At 37.4% G+C, this 18,748-nt stretch overlaps 1 protein-coding gene across 2 annotated transcripts in view; it reads left to right on the top strand.

Moving 5' to 3' along the window:
- The window catches only part of lingo1a (leucine rich repeat and Ig domain containing 1a), a 129,303-nt gene extending 121,534 nt beyond the window's left edge, over positions 1 to 7,769 (top strand). For both annotated transcript variants that reach the window (XM_084934029.1, XM_084934028.1), the window contains one exon: positions 3,162 to 7,769. In XM_084934029.1, coding sequence (XP_084790155.1) covers positions 3,174 to 5,021 — 1,848 coding nt within the window. In that variant the 5' untranslated portion in view covers positions 3,162 to 3,173 and the 3' untranslated portion in view covers positions 5,022 to 7,769. The remainder of the gene's footprint in view (positions 1 to 3,161) is intronic.
- The last annotated feature ends 10,979 nt before the right edge of the window (positions 7,770 to 18,748 follow it).

Below are 18,748 nucleotides of genomic sequence, written 5' to 3'. Positions count from 1 at the left end.
AATGTGACTCGGATTACTCTGTGATGATTAGGACTTAATGACACTGATACATGCATATTCTCGAATGTGCTAATTGTTAAAAAATTAGTTATAATTGTAGTGCTGTACTGTTAGCTTCAGTGTGTCGAGAATCTGAAGACCATCTTTCTTTCATCTACCTGCTCTTCTACCTTGGGTTTTGAAAATTATTTTAAAATTGGGCTCTATATCAAAACCATAAAATGTCATATTAAACTTTACTTAATGATAGCGACTTGGACAGTGTTTTAATGCTACACTGAACTGCCTACACCTACTCCATTGTAACAGGGCACCATCTACTTTACGTATGAAGCAACATCTTCAGCATCCCAGCGGATCCTGGCATAAAGGCATTAATCTCTCTATTCATTGATCTAGTTATTACTGGTCTTGGACCAGTGAGTCCTCATTTACTGAGCCCCACTGTCTTATTTCTCTTACATATTCATTCTTTTGAGCAGCACACCCCCTCTCACTTCACCTCAATTAATATAATTCTCTGGGAGCTCACTGGAGTGCTGATTCGAATGAAGAACACATTCAGAATACATGCCTGTGAGGGGATGATAACACCAGATCATTAACAAAACAGAGCTGCAAATGTTTACCCATGGATAGCATTCTTCATCTTAATGTGTCCATATCTTTTCATGTTTCATTGCATATTTGCTGCCGAAGCCGTGTGCTATAAATTGTAAATTGTGCTGTAAATGACTTAGATGCGTCTAAGTCATAAAAATGCAATTTCATCAAAAACTTTACTTAAATATTCAAATTTCTTATTAATATTGCCCAATCACGTGCACTGTTGGGATGTATAGAAGAGTGCAGGGACTTGTTAGGAAGCCTTACTGCAATCCACAACCTGCTGAAGTTGTAGTCAAGGAGCTTTACCAACAGGGGATTATACTTTGAATATTTCCATGCTTGTGTTAACGTGTCAGTGGCATTAGGGCTGGACATAATAGCATCTCATTGAGTGATAGCCAATATGTGATATATCCCCACAATGTAGGCCAACAGATAGAGTCTGAGCCTGTCATGAGGCCATTTTTTTTTCATTTTTCATAGACTTCTTGCGATGTCCTATGACACACTATGTCAAAATACTCACAGGCCACTTACTTAATCAGTGTACATTAAGGAACAAGAAATATTAAGTATATCCAGAGGCAGCATGAAGCACAGCAGGTTCCGGTGCAGGTCTCTGAATTCAGACAAATTCTCAACTGTTTCTGGCATCACTTGATTACAGATGGTATCATCAAATCCCCAATCTGAACTTTGACCTCAGAGCGAATAAAATGAAATTGAGCAAAGTAAATCTAACCCATTTTTCATGATTCTACTGTCCAGTTGACTATGGGCTCACTGGGGGAAAAATTATCAGTGGCTGGTGGCCACAATAGTAGTAACAGGTTACCCCATAATTAACTGTCAAGCTGGATATCACTGATTTTTTCTTTCTACACTATCAATCTGTCAAATGTATTGTGGTCCACTGAATCTGCTGAAATATAAAGGTGCTTTATCCATCTTCACAGACCTCCTGGGCATCTGGAAGAACAATCACATAACCACTCAGAAATGGACTTTTTTCTTTTTTGGTGGCTTTTGTGTGCCTCACAGAGAGACAGAAAGATTGGGAGACAGAGATGGGGAATGACACGCAATACAGAGACCAGGATGGGTTAATGTAGTGAGAACGTAGCCTTGGCATCTGAGTCGCATGCTATACCAGATGAGGTGCAGGGCATCCTAAAGACTAATTTAGAAGAAGAGATAAAACTGCATACCACTGGGAATATTCACTGTATTGTGACAGCAGTCATCACACACTGACAGGCATTTCCCAGGGACATGTCTAAAGAGGAGTGCAAATTATATGTGAAATAATTTTTTTCAGCCTGTTTTTTCTTTACATTTTTTACCTCTTATTTTCATCCAACTCCTTGTGAGGTAATATAGTTCAAAATTGTTGTAGTATTAATGCTGATCACATGCTCTTTTTTTGTTTGTTTGTAAATGGGTGTTCTGCTATGACACAAATGGATCATTTCATTGCTGTTAGAAAGGATAGACTCACGCTAACCAGTGGAATCAAATCAAACAGGTTTTGTTTCTTGTCTTGTACATATGTATCTCTCCATTTTTAATTCACTGATGGTCTATATTTTAACTGTGAGCAACTGTCATCCATAGCACATACGTCATAGTTGCCACCATTTTTATCTTTGATTGTATCATTTTGTTACTGTTGCTCCACCCTCTACTGTTTTAGCTCACACAGCAAATTTACATTTTAAGTAATAGGAAGAAAAAGACTTCAAAATACCACACTAAACCACGGATGTGCTCAGAAAAAGTTGTTACAACACAGCATGACTTGGATTACAGAAATATGTTGTTAATTCCACTAGACACGTCCCTTTGCTTTATGTCATGGAGACAGCATTGACTGATTATTTGTAAGGTTTAGTGTAGATATGTTCAGGATTCCACAGCGTACACCAAGAGGGTATACAGTAGTGAAAGATGTATGTAGATTACTAGAATGATTTTGCCTTTGATTTTCTTCCTTGGATCAGTATTTTTATTCGTATAACAAGGTCTCATGGACGACTGTGTATTTACAGGAGCTGCTCGGATTTAAAATACCTTTTGAAACTCTGCACTGGCAAGTTCAAGATGCAGAATTTAAAATTGCATGCACATACCTTATTCCTTGTAACCTCTATTCATCTTTAGTCTGTTCATGAATATTGCAGCAGGACACACTCTCTCTACTCTTCTCTGTTCTGTTAGCATTTGTGTTGCATCAGAATGTTGTCCTTTTAGCACATGCAGTTGTTGAACTTACCAACTGCCAGAAAATGCACATAATAACCAAAGAGAAGTGTTTTAAATACAAGTTCTGAGAGCTATTAATTCAGACTCCTGTTCTGAACATCTCCCACATATAATGTAAAATAGTAGAATTTTATCATTAAACTGCATGATGACAAATCAACTCATTGCTCAAGACTGTTAAAACTATTGTTTTAGCTCATATGTTTCAGTTTTTCACAATTTGCACTGTATTTGTCTTTTAACTGAACAGATCATCATGAACATTTTGCTATGTATCTGCGTCTCTCTAGGTAACCGATAAGATGGTGGGCAGGGAAGCGACTGGGCACAGCTACCTGGTGGCTTTCTGGCAGCCTATTCTGATTTTGATGCTGAGCACCGTCCTGTCTGGATCCACAACAGGCTGTCCATCCCGGTGTGAGTGCAATGTTCAAGAGCGATCGGTGATGTGCCACCGCAAGAAACTCATGACAGTTCCTGAAGGCATTCCTGCAGAAACAAGACTGCTGGACCTCAGCAAGAACCGTATCAGAACCATTAACCCAGATGAGTTTGCCAACTTTCCCAACCTTGAACACCTGGAACTGAGTGAAAACACAATCTCCACTATTGAGCCTGGAGCATTCAACAACCTTTATGGCTTGCGAATATTGGGGCTACGTAGCAACAAGCTAAAGCTCATCCAGCTCGGTGTGTTCACAGGTCTGAGCAATCTTACACAGCTGGACATAAGTGAGAACAAGATTGTCATCCTGTTGGACTATATGTTCCAGGATTTGTATAACCTCCGCTCTTTAGAAGTGGGTGATAATGATCTGGTTTTCATCTCCCATCGAGCTTTTCATGGCCTAAGTAGTCTTGAGCACCTGAGTCTTGAGAAGTGCAACTTGTCTTCTGTGCCAACAGAGGCTTTTACCCACCTCCACAGTTTAATCACTCTCAGGCTGCGTCACCTCAATATCAATGTCATACGGGATTATTCTTTTAAACGGCTCTATCGGTTAAAAATATTGGAAATAGCAAATTGGCCATATTTGGATACGATGACCCCAAATTGCTTGTATGGATTAAATCTCACCTACCTGACGATTGCAAATGCCAACCTGACCACAATTCCTTATGTAGCCTTGCAGCACTTGGTTTATTTGCGCTTTCTCAATCTTTCATACAACCCTATCCATACCATTGAAGGAAATAAGCTCCATGATCTGCTGCGTCTGCAGGAATTTCACCTTGTGGGAGGCAGACTGGCAATGATTGAACCCTACTCTTTCCGAGGTCTAAACTACCTGAAAATACTAAATGTGTCTGGGAACTCGCTTAGTACTTTAGAGGAGTCTGCTTTCCATTCAGTTGGCAACCTGGAAACCCTGGCATTGTATGATAATCCCTTGGCCTGTGACTGTCGACTATTGTGGGTTTTCCGCCGGCGCTGGAGACTGAACTTCAACAGGCAGCAGCCCACCTGTGCCTCCCCTGAGTTCGTCCAAGGCAAAGAGTTCAAAGACTTCCCAGATGTTCTGCAGCCAAACTACTTCACGTGTCGCAAGTCTAGGATTAGGGATCGCAAACCTCAGCAAAAATATGTTGACGAGGGAGCCATTGTTCATTTTGCTTGCCAAGCAGATGGGGATCCCGCTCCAGTGATAATGTGGCGATCTCCACAGAAAAAGTTTATCACCACCAAGATGATTGGAAGGCTGTCTGTGTTGCCAGATGGTACTCTTGAAGTGCGCTATGCCCAGATTCAAGACAACGGTACATATGTGTGTATAGCTAGCAACGCAGGTGGAAATGACACCTCTCTTGCACACCTTCATATTCATAGCTATTCGCCTGACTGGCCACACCAGCCCAACAAAACATTTGCTTTCATATCCAACCAGCCGACAGAAACTGGAGCTAATGATACAAGAGCCAATGCCCCTTTCCCATTCGACATAAAGACATTGATTATTGCAACTACAATGGGATTCATCTCGTTTCTTGGTGTCGTCCTCTTTTGCCTGGTACTGCTGTTCCTCTGGAGCAGAGGTAAAGGCAACACTAAACACAACATTGAGATTGAGTATGTGCCACGGAAATCAGACGCTGGCATGAGCAGCACCACAGTGGATGCTCCTCGCAAATTTAACATGAAAATGATCTAACAGAGCTGTGGAATTTATTAATTTTGAACTTTAAAATAAGACAAATGGTAAAGAAGACATTTCCTTTCCTCTCTTACAAACCTGTGGATCCTGGTCTGTTAACATAGAGTAAAATGTTCTTTCTCCTGACTGATGGACAAGGAATGAAACCACACCCAGTGTTACATGGCATCTGTGGTTTCCACAAGGCCTGTGGGGGCATTAATTGAAAATCAGATTTGTCATAGGCAGTTCTTATTCCTGTGGATTTCTAATGAGATAACTATATCACAAAAATAAAAATAAAACATTTTAAAAGCTAGAATGCGAGGGGCAGATCATATTTTGGCCGTCTCTGTTTTTTGTGCGTATTTTTTTATTTCGTGTTTGCTTTATTCTGAAGTTAGGTGTTCTCTTATGAATGAGATTTGTATGGGTTGTTGAGCACCTTAAACACTGACCAATTCAAGTACATCTTCATCACTGTATATCATTGTGAATACTCCTGTGCCTCCTTTTTTTGTTTTCCATGGTTTTTCTGTGATTCAGGAAATTTATTGTGTCATATTCTGAAAAAAACACAGCAAATTCTTCGAAAGACAAAACTGTTACTAACATCTGTAAAATGTTATCTGAATTTCACAGCACCCAATTCATAACCAAGAAAAAACAATTAACAGTCTGTAAAATCAGATTACAACCCTGTTAACGCAATGATGATTACAGCAGTAATTTGGTGCAAATTTTTGGCAATCGGTCCATTTTTACCGATCTAAAAAATCAGCTAAAAAAACAGCCAAAAGGTACATAAGAAAAATTGCATTTTTACACCGACAATATTCACATAAATAATTAATGCAAAAAAATGCATAAAATCATGTTAAATGTGAGTATTAAATATTTTTACATAATGGTTTGAAGTGAGTACTTAGCACCAGTGCCACTCAGTCCATTTTCAGATGTTACCCAGACAGTGCTCACAGATAGATTAAGGACCTGACACAAAAAGGAAATGAGAAAAGTGTTTGAAACCATGCTCTGTTCTCACAATAGATGCACCTTTCCACAGCAGTTTTGCCATCCAAAAGAATGGTTGACTCTGGCACTTAAGTACTTACTCCTAAGCTTTTAAATAGCATTTCAAAAAAACTTATGTAATAGTATTAGTTTGTGCTCAACATGATTAGATGGAATAAAACTTGCGGTGCTCACGCTTTGGATATGATGTGCTCCTCAAGCAGTAAGAACATTTCTGTCATTTCTTTCTTGATTTTTTTTTTAAATTTAATGAAATTAATGCTTTATTCATGACAATACTGCCTCCCCCAGCAAAGCCATGGAAAAATTACCTTCCAGAATCATTTACATGTTCGTTTTTTCCTAGAAATGTGCATTTATTTGTCAGGGGGAAAAACTGCAGCATATTATGCTCCCACTTGGTTCTGCAAATAAAATCAAAAGTTACCTTTTCAAGTACACACTGTTGTACAGCCGGGCTTTGAAAACATGTGAGGATAAAGGCCAAGTTATCTATGATGGATGACATTGCATATTACATCACAGTAATGGCTGGAAGTAAGAACTGAATATGCAGATGGTTGAAGTGACACAGATGGTTTCACCCATGGAGCAATCTGAAGCAGCTTTGGTGTAATCCGTTTTGCATAAAGGAGAAAAAAAAAAAAAAAAAAAAAAAAACGCTGGATATGGCTCATGGTTCTCCCTCTTGCTGATTATGAATGCTCTCTTTGTTCAAAGTGTGGCAACTGTACCTAGCCTTTTTTTTCTTTTTCTTCCTAAGTGGTTTGGGAAGTTCTGATTTTGGTATATGTTATTCCTTTTTTTGATTTTGACCATGGACTATACTGACCATGTAGTCCAAGCCAACTTTTTACAAAAAAATATATATACTAAAAAAGAAATCTATGGAAAATACATTCAAATTGTTCTGTGCAATAAAGGTAATATGCAGATTTTTTTTTTTTAATTAACAAAATTTTGTTGATGTTGAATTGTTGAGAATATGGTATGTTGTATTAAACAATCTATGGACTTTTGTAAAAAAAAAAATGTGATGCTTTTATCTTGGTTTTAAAGTTTCAATTGTTTTTTCTTATAGAAAAATATATATGTCATAGCTATGTATTGGTAGATTCAGCTCACCTATATGTACTGATGACTTTTCAGGTGCTGAAGTTCCTCATCACTTATGTAAAATTGCCACAATTTCCATTAATTATTTCATTTACAAGCTACCAGATTCTTTTTTTTTTTCCCTTTTTTAATTTAGCATAATTTTCTAAACTGTTTACCAAGTATATGTGTATCAGTGGCCAAATGAGGAACTTAATGTTTGATTTTTTCAATTGAATAGCTCATTACATGATGATTCAGACTGAAAGGAAATTTAATATCATATATTTCAGTGCTAATTACTTGTTTACAGGGAAAATTGTAGTTCAATTGTTCATTTGCCTAGCTTCTAAACATCTATTAACCACCATTAGTAAAGGTTCACTGGCACTGTGATGCATATTGGAAATATTTTTAATTTACTCTGCACAATTGTAATTTTAAAAGAGACAAAGTCATCAGCTAGGGAACTTCGAAATATAACCAAATACTGGCTGTTTCACTTTGAGTAACACTATTATTCTGCGATATGTCTTAGAAAAACAATAGCAAATTAGGTTGCCCTTTGAAGATTATGGGAAATAACCAAGGATACGACTAGGACAGCCTGGTTTCATAAAATACTTCTGCCCTTCAGTGAGTTTGAATCTCTGTCCCATTCCCTTTTATTCCATATCTTTGCTGCCTTTTAGGACTCCGTGGGGACTTTTGACATTCTTTTTTTCCTCAAGCTGTATCAAAGCATGCTCATTTATCTTCTGACTCAAAAACAGACAGGCAGAATAGAAGAGGAAAGAAGCTATTCTTGAGGCCCAAGAGCTCCAGGGAGTAATGGAGACATCCATTGTTTTCATTCCTCAGATATTAGATCTGTGCTTAAAATTCTAGGTCAGGAACAGGCTGATGGATTCTGACACCATGCGACAAGTTGTCTTTCCTCAACTGAGCATGAAAATATAGACACACCTCTGGGTCTTCCTTGCACTCATCCAAATCCACGCTCTTAACAACATCTGGGAAACACAGCATGTAAGCAAACAAAAGTGGGAATTTGCTGTTGGCTGCACTTCTATCAGAAAGTAGAAGCTTCAGATGCCTAAAATAAAAAGCAAGTCATTTGAGATTTTTATGTTGATGTGGAATCTAAACTCATGGCAGGTCGCTGTCTCTCATATCCATATCAAAGGACCAAAACATCTCTTATTATATGTGTTTCTATATTATACCTATTTCCGAATCTATTTCAGTCACTCTCAGTCAAACCATACACAGTCCTGATTAAAATCGATTCTAAATCCAATATGTTATATTTCATAAAATATTCCAATTCAATAATTAACAAAGTAGACATGGGACAACCACTGTACTTTTAATTTGATTTAAAATGGACAAAGGTTATATCTTAAAATGTATTTAAATCAAATTAAATTAATAATGAATAAACTGAATAATAATTTTAAGGACGACGTACCCAACAGTGTTACAAATGTTATATTGTAGTAATAAGTCTCTTGAACCCTCTAGTCATTTAAACATATGCTTAAAATATACACAGTTTTTTTACATTGAGTGAAAGTATAGTATGTGAAATAACCAGGCTTAAAATAAAACACTACCATAACATGAGGCAAAGCTAGCAAAACAGAGTTAAAGATAGCAAAACAGTAAATAGATCTTCGTTGGTTATCTGTTGGTTAACAACATTGACAAATAGCACCATATTAGAACATATGAATGAATTGAAGAACTGAAATATATTACTTCTTCTGTAGTCATCATCAAAGTGTTCCCTATTAGCTAACTGTCCCGAGAAATGGAGGAACTTTATAGGACCATTCTTTTAGCAAAGAAGTAAAACACTATGAAAAAATGTCACTGCATAAACAACCATATTATTGGCAAATAATATTGGTCCGCGCCTCTAATTAAATAGATTTTAAAAAGCTCAGAAGCAAAGGCCAACATTTTGATTTAGAAAAAAAAAAGTATCAATATATTTCTAAAAGTCTTGAACACTGTGTGACATGGGCAACTCTATATATCTACAGATTAAAAGCATTAATGAAAAATGAAGGTGGTGACTCTGGAAAATAGCAAGTTTTGTATTTTTTCATTCATTTATTTATTTATTTATTTTATTTCCATTAACCACGTCATTTTTCATAGATACAAATTTTAGAGAACTGGTAGTGTCTCAGTCTGTTTAACGTACTTTTTTTAAATTAAAGCTGACATCCAGTCTTCATCATTGGGGCTTTCTTTGCTAAGGTGCTAAAGCAGCTATTACGACCTTTTTCACACTGCAGCCTCCTCTAGATTTCACAGCTTGGCCAAGGTTGGTTATCAGGAAAATCTTATCGATGATGATAAATCACAAAGGTATGTTTATTTGCTAATGCTAGCTCTAATTTTTGAAATATGTTCTTTAAATGAAAACATATTTTTAGAGGGTCTACAATTTTACCTTGTAAGGTGCCTTTACTCAGAAGACCTGAATGCTTCAGGAACATATATGATTTTTATATTTAATCCTGTATAATGTACATAAAAAAAGTGTACGAAGTTGAGAAAGTAGAAACTGCATTTACAAATGAAATGGCACAGGTTCTCAGAATAACCCTTAAGGGGCTCAGGGTCATGTGTAAAACTTGCCTCAGTAAATTATCCATCTGCCCTTCCATCATTCCATCAACTTAAATCTGCAGTCTTATTCTTTTTGTCACTATCTATAATTCTGTGTCAAGGTTTGGCTTGGAAGGTTAGCTTTTTAATTGATCTAACTCACTACCAGATGGGGATAGGGATTGACTCTTCGGTCCCTTTCTGCACTCAAGTGTCGAAGACATATGTCCATGGATCTTATTGTTATGGACAGTCTGTAGTGAGCGCAGAAGTCCAATTACAAAACTCCACTCGGGCTCATATTCTGTTCAGCCCCTTCATGATCCTCCAGTTTCACTGTCATTGAAATTTTCCAGCAGGATAAAGGAGTCTCCTGCTGGGAGCAGAATTCAGTTTTCCAACCAGTGACTCCAAGAAGGCTCAAAGAAGGTACGCTGAGCGGTCAGTCAATGCACAAGTGCAAACTCCAGAGTGGAAAAGAGTCCAGGCCTTAACCAGGAAAATGGTTCCAGAACCCAGGTGTCCCTCAGCTTCATGTGCAGTTTCTTCCCCATCAGAGCCGTGCTATTCTGTTGAATGATCATAGTTGAATCAGTTGAATCATCATAATAATGATTACTTAATAGGCATCGCCAGCAATCATTTTTTTTTTGCCAGATAAAGGTTTGTACTTTTAATGTGAACATGAAGCCTATACATAGGTATTTGAAAAGAACCAAGGCCAACCATTTCCTGGCTCCTCTAAGGGAACAAGGTAAGAGTCTCTTGTCTCATTTTAATGGAATTCTGTAAAAGCAGAAATGTCCTTTTTCAGCAATGTATGAATTCCAGTATATGTAATATATGGTGACTTTTTTCCTTATAATTTCCAGAATTGTTTCGAAATTAGACATGAAAGCTTTTATAAGTGCAAATACCGAGTGGTAGATAAAATTAGAAAGAGAGTACCACAGAAAGCAGAGAATCTAGCAAAAAACAAAGAGGCAGCTTAAGTCCCATAACATTTTCTCTGAATATCCTCAGTAATTATAAGATGATCATTGTAAAAAGTGTGTTCCAAGTGGAGGCCTGTCTATTTATACTTCTAACAAAATATTAAGAATTTTCATATTTGTTTAATATGCCTTTAGTTGAATAGTGGGTGAGTCTTTGATCCTTCTGAGTTCAGGGGTTTATGTGTGGTGTGGCTCCCATGAGGAGACTTAGCTGTTGCTTTGATGTTTAGTAGAGTTCTGCATAGTCATCGTAAACACCACCCTGAGCCCTGCTATGTTAAAAACACTGGCTCCCCCCACCCCCAAACACACACACATACACACACACTTCCCACTGCGTTATCTTTAAAAGGCTGCTTTGCTATTGTTTTACTGTTGTGGCCAGCTTGTGGCTATGAAACATGGACAAAGATGGCATCCAAAAAGTGCAATCTGTTGAGGCCCATTTTGGCCTGGACCATATGCCACAGCCCACATCTCTGTAGGCGACTCAATCTAGCCTTCTTATTTATTTAACAACCCCATGAAAGAGTCATGAGTTCCCAGTTCAAAGAAATGTGACCGCAAAAAGACTGCATCTGTCTGCCATTAAAACCATGTCTTTGGCAACCTGCTAAAATAAACCCAATGAATGGAAATTTCTCTACTGAACCTATCATTTGTCCTCACTTTATGGGGCAGCTGATTGTTTATAGGCAAATGCATTACCACAGTGATTTGGGCAATTATTATGCAGGTAAATAGGTAAGACGGTAAGGGGCCAATCCATCCTATAATTGTGTTCCATTTCCAATTCCCCTGCACAAGTCCTGAATATGCCGCTGTGAAATAATTGAGATCTCAGGTGCTGTTTCACCTTGAAGTGGGTAGCTATTCTGCAAATAATTTGGCTTCTGCCTACTTGCCTCAAGGACAGCAGGTTGCAGAAATTTGATGGGGTAGCTGAGGCAGGTGCTGTTGTGAGATAGACGATGTGATCTGATGAAACAGCACAGCCAGGCTGCTACTCCCATTTGTCAGCATTGTTTCAAGATATCTGCAGGTGAGTGCGGGTTTCATCTTTCATTATTTTCTCCATCTGTTTTCTGATATTGTGTTTTTGCCTGTCTGTAGTTTTTCAGAGGGCCTGCTATATGTTAATTCATTCATGTTAAAGGTTCAACATTTTGAACATAAGGACCACAAGAAAGATTTGTAGGAGGAGTGAAATAAAATAAATATGAGATATTTGGTCTTGTATAATCATATTGAACTGGCAAGCTTTTAAGAGACAGATTACAAGAATGCTGGTGGGACATTATGGTGTTTAATTCAAAATATGTTTACCTTTATCTCCAAAATATAGTATGTTTTCATCCCTATAGTTCAGCTCAGAGTCCATTTTTGTTACCTCAGGCATTATAGTGCATTATAGTTTTAGGCATAAAATGATAATGACCTGTAGGCTAATATAAACATGTCAAATCAAAGGGGTGAGCCTTTATATTTTGACTTGAATTTGAAGCTTAATTAACAACAAATTAATTTCATTGAACTATAAATCAATGAGTTTGTATATGAACGTCCTGTTTAAGAAATGATAATAATAATAATTGTAATTTATTTAAAGCAGACTAAAACAGCATTATGTATGCATTCTATAGCTAACTGTTCTTTCAGTCTCTTTAGCATTTACCTAATCAGCTAATGTTATTGACTGACTTTCACTTGTTCACTAACTAATGTTCCCATGTGTAGTGCAACCCAGAGAAGACAGGGAGAACAACAATTAACAAAGTACATCTTGGTGATGTTCCAAGTATCTTGCCTTTGCTCAAGTGACCCCCAGAGGAACCAGGATCCAGGTTCTGAACAAGTTCTAATTTTTTAGATAGTTTGGAACTGTCATCTACAATATGAAGCTGCTAGCACTTGGAAGCTCATTGGGGCATATCAAACATTTAAAATTTTAATAGACAGACTGATTTGTATATTACAGTTCTGAGCCAAACAATTCATGAACACTTGATAGAAGTGCATGAAATGCACGTGGCTTGTGTTCTACAAACAAACAATTCCCGCAGCACAGCTGTTCCCACTCAGTGGCATGTTTTGCAAATGCCTCATATTCAACTATGAATTAAAATAATGATGGGTTGTGTTCAAAATTGTGTCATCATTATGATAAAGTGTGCTCCCTGTATTAGAGGTGCATATAGGCATTGATGTAGAAAGGAAAGGACTCCATATACATTGATGTTAATTACAGGTCATTCTCAAATGAGCTGATGTATTCAGAATCACTTATTTTTGACAGCGGTATTATTATTACATGGAGTGTGCATTATCAAATAAAGCAATTTCCTAGAACAGTTACTAATTATCTCCAGAGGTAATAACTGTATGACAGGGTAACTTTAAAAGGCCAATTCATATCTTAAAATTCTCATAGAGAAATGTTCAGGCGTACTTGACAATACAAAGGAAGCTGTGATCAATCCAGTTGTTCTCTATGACCCAAATCCCTCAGAGAAAAAAGGGTGGATAACACAAACAAGTTGAATGTCTCAGCAATGACTTTCTCTCTTTGCAAAGCCCTGGGGATGAGCAATACAACAATGGCAAGGCACCACACAGCTGTAAAGATATTACAAATCTAAGCTGTTTTGGCTTTTTTAGCAGTCTCACTGCAGGAGTGCACAGAAGAATTTTCTCTTATTCACTGGGACAGAATTGCCCAGCTTTGCTCAGCTTTCAATTATTTAAAAGGGGTGACAAGGAAGAAGATGAGGGTGAGAAAATCCTGTTTCTCTCAAATTACACCATAGAGGAAACCTCCAGAGATGCCTCAGTTGTCTTATAAAGTAATACAGAGTTCTCTGAAATATTTTTCTTTGTTTTTTATATGGCTTTCAGTCATTATATGACTGTGAAACTGAATTATTATTAGTAATAGTAGTAGTAGCAGTGGCAGTAGTAATATTTTTATCAAAACCATACCAATTTCACCCTTATTGAAGGTATATGAGTTATCATATGTTAAAACAAAGCAGAGCCTCTGTCAGTGCCTAGGTTTTATATATCAGGACAGAATAAATAGCTAGTCCTTACCAGGTCTTAAAATTAGGTGAATGCAACCTCAAACAAACAAAAATATATGACATATTCCATAAATAAATGTTAGCCAAAAATGCAGAAGCACTGTGTGAAAAATGAAATAGACCTCAGTAGATTCAGTAGCTTGCAGAACCATTTATAGCAAGACAAACTTAAAGTAGTCATTTTATGGATGTCTCTCACATCACTGGAGGAATTTTGGCCCACTCTTTTTTTACAATGTTGTTTCACTTCATTGAGGTTTGTGGTTTGCGGACATTTGCTAATCAACAGCTTTCTTCAGGTCCCGCCACAGCATTTTAATCAGGTTGAGATTTGGACTTTGTAGATTTGCATTTTTCAGCTCCTTAAAGTACTTCTTCCATCTTCTCACCACACTCTCATCACTTGTCAGTACATTTCCATCTCTACTCTTAACCTACTGCACATCCTTTCCAGCTCGATCTCTCAGCCCGGTTAATCAATACAAGTCCTTTGCTCCTTCCTTAATGTGCAATCACATTTGCAACTTACTGTAAGCCTTTTCCTTTACTTTTGCCATGTCTCTGTTTGTTATACATGTAATCTCTCAGTAGTCTGTCTACTTTCTTCATTTCCCTGACTATCCCTTTATATACTTTATATAGAAAATACATAATGTCAAAACACATTAAGTACAAAAAGGTTACAACTCTGCACCAAAGATGTTCATTTGTATTACAGACAGTACTTCCTTCTAAGGAAACACAAAATCATCTCTAGCAGGTTGGTTCTGCAAGCTGGACAAGCACAATGCAAATCTCTCTGTGGCGCGTCGCCTTCATTCACAGAGTGAATTGCTGCTTTTTTTCTATTTCACATAATTGATTCTCTGCAGAGTTTGCATCTTTAAAAAGGACAATATTACTAAGCTGCGCTCACATTTAGGTCCTTTCTTTGTTAAAATTGAATAGGTTCATGTATCATGCACACAAAATTGTGGATCGGATATGAAGTTTTCTCACATTTGAACAAAGATGCATATATTTTTTTATTCATTCTCCCTTTGTTCACAGATGAGCTTTGTGGCTCTTGATTTAGTGGTTTCACTGACTTGAAACCTACAGCTGGTAATCTAGCGGTCATCCTTGGAATAATTTCTGTCTCAAGAAACTTTTGTTTAAGCGTGGACCACGTTATAAATGACATGAGGTTCAAGGAACCACCTAGTATTATCACCTGAAATTACAGACTACATGATTACATAAAGTCTTGTCACACAATACACTATATATAAGAAAGGCCTCCCGCCACAGCATTTTAATCAGGTTGAGATTTGGACTTTGTAGATTTGCATTTTTCAGCTCCTTAAAGTACTTCTTCCATCTTCTCACCACACTCTCATCACTTGTCAGTACATTTCCATCTCTACTCTTAACCTACTGCACATCCTTTCCAGCTCGATCTCTCAGCCCGGTTAATCAATACAAGTCCTTTGCTCCTTCCTTAATGTGCAATCACATTTGCAACTTACTGTAAGCCTTTTCCTTTACTTTTGCCATGTCTCTGTTTGTTATACATGTAATCTCTCAGTAGTCTGTCTACTTTCTTCATTTCCCTGACTATCCCTTTATATACTTTATATAGAAAATACATAATGTCAAAACACATTAAGTACAAAAAGGTTACAACTCTGCACCAAAGATGTTCATTTGTATTACAGACAGTACTTCCTTCTAAGGAAACACAAAATCATCTCTAGCAGGTTGGTTCTGCAAGCTGGACAAGCACAATGCAAATCTCTCTGTGGCGCGTCACCTTCATTCACAGAGTGAATTGCTGCTTTTTTTCTATTTCACATAATTGATTCTCTGCAGAGTTTGCATCTTTAAAAAGGACAATATTACTAAGCTGCGCTCACATTTAGGTCCTTTCTTTGTTAAAATTGAATAGGTTCATGTATCATGCACACAAAATTGTGGATCGGATATGAAGTTTTCTCACATTTGAACAAAGATGCATATATTTTTTTATTCATTCTCCCTTTGTTCACAGATGAGCTTTGTGGCTCTTGATTTAGTGGTTTCACTGACTTGAAACCTACAGCTGGTAATCTAGCGGTCATCCTTGGAATAATTTCTGTCTCAAGAAACTTTTGTTTAAGCGTGGACCACGTTATAAATGACATGAGGTTCAAGGAACCACCTAGTATTATCACCTGAAATTACAGACTACATGATTACATAAAGTCTTGTCACACAATACACTATATATAAGAAAGGCCTCCCGTCACGTCATATTTTTTTCATCTTGCTGATATAAAGAGAAAGATAATGTAGCACTTACGTGGAGTTATATACAGTACCAATGGATAATAACCAAGGTAATGAGAATTTTGGGCTAGTATCAGAAGATTAAGAACGACTCTTAGAGCTCTGGTACATGATTGGCAGAGAAACCAGACAAACACAGTTGTGTGGCTTAAAAGTACTTTAGTGATGTTAAGCCTTTTAAAAGAATTTTGTAACCAACACTGAATTACAACAGGTTTTAACAGAACTTCAAGTATAATAGTTAATAGTTTCCCCCAAAGTAGCAAAATAGCAAAACTAGAATAAAAATAAAAATGTGCACAAGTAAAAGAATTAGTCTTTTTTAAGTCCAAATGGTACCGGTGGGGCCCATGACAACGGGTGTATTGCAATAGAGTCCGTCCGATGAGGAGTGTGTGTGTGATTGTCTGTCCTACCGCACTACTTGTACAGTAGAGCAGCGGTCCCCAACCTTTTTTGGTTGGGGACCGCAGACCGGTTTATGCCCGACAATATTTTCATGGACCGGCCTTTAAGGTGTCGCGGATAAATACAACAAAATAAAACTAGTACCGGTACCGAAAAAAAGAAGATAACACACGTGAAAAGACCCAGGAAAACCGAGTTAACGATAAAAACGATAACAAAATAACGCTGAAAACCGATAAAAACCCTGAAAACCATACATTTCACACCTGAGCCTCAACTCTCGCGGCCCGGTACCAAATGACTCACGGACCGGTACCGGTCCGAGGCCCGGGGGTTGGGGACCGCTGCAGTAGAGGATTGTAGTCCATCAATGTGCAAATGAGTGTGCGTGTGTATGTATATCGTCTCCTAGGATCTTGGGTTGGCTCGCCATCCAGTGAACACTGGAACACTCTGGGTTCTGGAATCGCTGACCTGGTGTTTGGATTCGTCCCATATAAAAACCTGACCTATAAACAATGGTCAAATATATGTCAAGTCCACTTTAAGAATAACTCTCACAAATTAAACTAAAGTAGTGTCACACTGCAGTAACTACTATTCAGATCAGCTATCATCAATTCAATCATCCTCAGTTCAGTCATGTTGTACAACATTAAAATATCAAGGTTCAAAGTATCAATGTTCAAAATTTCTCAGTATCAAGGTTCAATACTTATTTGTAACCTGCAGGAGTTAAAATTAAAGATTATCTACAAGGCTTCAAACATTCAGGAATTATAGTCACCATATAAGTCACTTTCATGGTAAACATTAATTACATCCATCAAAATAAACTCACTGTACATATATATCTAATCATAAATAAATAAGTGGATCATCCCCTTTTAAGAAATGGAATAATATGCAAATGCCTATCAGAAACTGAACAAAGTGCAAATGATTTCAATAACATGTAAACAAAAGGACTCAGTCTACAAATAGGAGTATTACAATAGATGTGCTTAATCCCGCTTGTACCATAGGCCTACTAGTAGACGTGGAAATACACTAAAAATTACCTCCAAGTGTTCAATACTGAGTATAATAAAATAACCGAATGACATTAGAACAGTATCAGGAAGCAACATATAGTCTGCTTACAATTACCATAAAACTTATTTTCAGCTGCTTTAAACATATACAGCTTTCACAGGTTAATGACTTGGTTAACAATATAACTAGCATAACAACAGTGCGTTTCAGAGACACCCAACAACTGTAACCGCACTCGGTACATCACGTGTCTAATTAGCCACATTTAGCTTACCACTGTCGAGTGGATGCTCAGCGTTTACGTGAAGCCACAGCTCAGTAAACCTTCCGGTTTCACTCTGTCCTCTACGACAACAAGTGCAAAACCATACTTTGTGAACAATCTCAGTTTAAAGGTTTTTTTTAAACTTGTTAGAGATTAATTTCTCCAGCTTACCGATAACAAAGGCCCTTTCTCAATTCTCAAGTACGCGACTTGCCGAGAACGCGAGCACGGACTCGCGATTTGTGCAATTGGAACACCAGCGTACTTGATTATGTCACAGGTCTGGAGTTTTTACTTCCATCCCCTCTTAATTTAACTGTGAGTAATATGTTATGAAGCTTAACTTCAATCATAGCCAAACCGATTTACTCAGGAACAAATAAAACACTGAAATAACCCAAACATTAACATTTAGAAGGGATCTAAGTGACTTATATATCATGTTTAACCTCAGTAGCGAAATCTCTATTAATAAAAATAGTGTACATGTACATACATGTACATACCGTAATAAAAACAAGCAGGTGAGATGTTAGAACACTTTTATTTTTCTTTTAGTGGACACTCAATACAATAGACAGCTGCTGGGGTTTGTTTAACCTGAGTAGCAAAAAGACCGCAGTGGGGTTCAAAACGATGTGCCGGGAGTCCGTTGTTCTCACCGGCTATAGTGATCCTCGACCTGGCGGTCTGCTATGGAGCTGGCAGGTCACAGACGTCTCCGAAAACGTTGGAGCACGTTTGGAAATATATGATATCTTGATAAATCGAGCAGATATTTGAAGTTTACACAGCTACATTCTCGCTTCAAAATAACTTAAAAGTTTATTTTGTGACCCAGAAAGAGTAATATTTCAAATTGTGTTCCTCCACCACTGCCTCGTTTGAGTTTTGGACAAAATG

The sequence above is a fragment of the Perissodus microlepis genome, chromosome 7 (assembly GCF_051167445.1).
Source record: "Perissodus microlepis isolate ML-2025 ecotype Zambia chromosome 7, ASM5116744v1, whole genome shotgun sequence".
Taxonomy (NCBI): Eukaryota; Metazoa; Chordata; class Actinopteri; order Cichliformes; family Cichlidae; genus Perissodus; species Perissodus microlepis.
The sequence above is the reverse complement of the archived record's forward strand: the minus strand, read 5'-3'. Positions and strand labels throughout refer to the sequence as shown.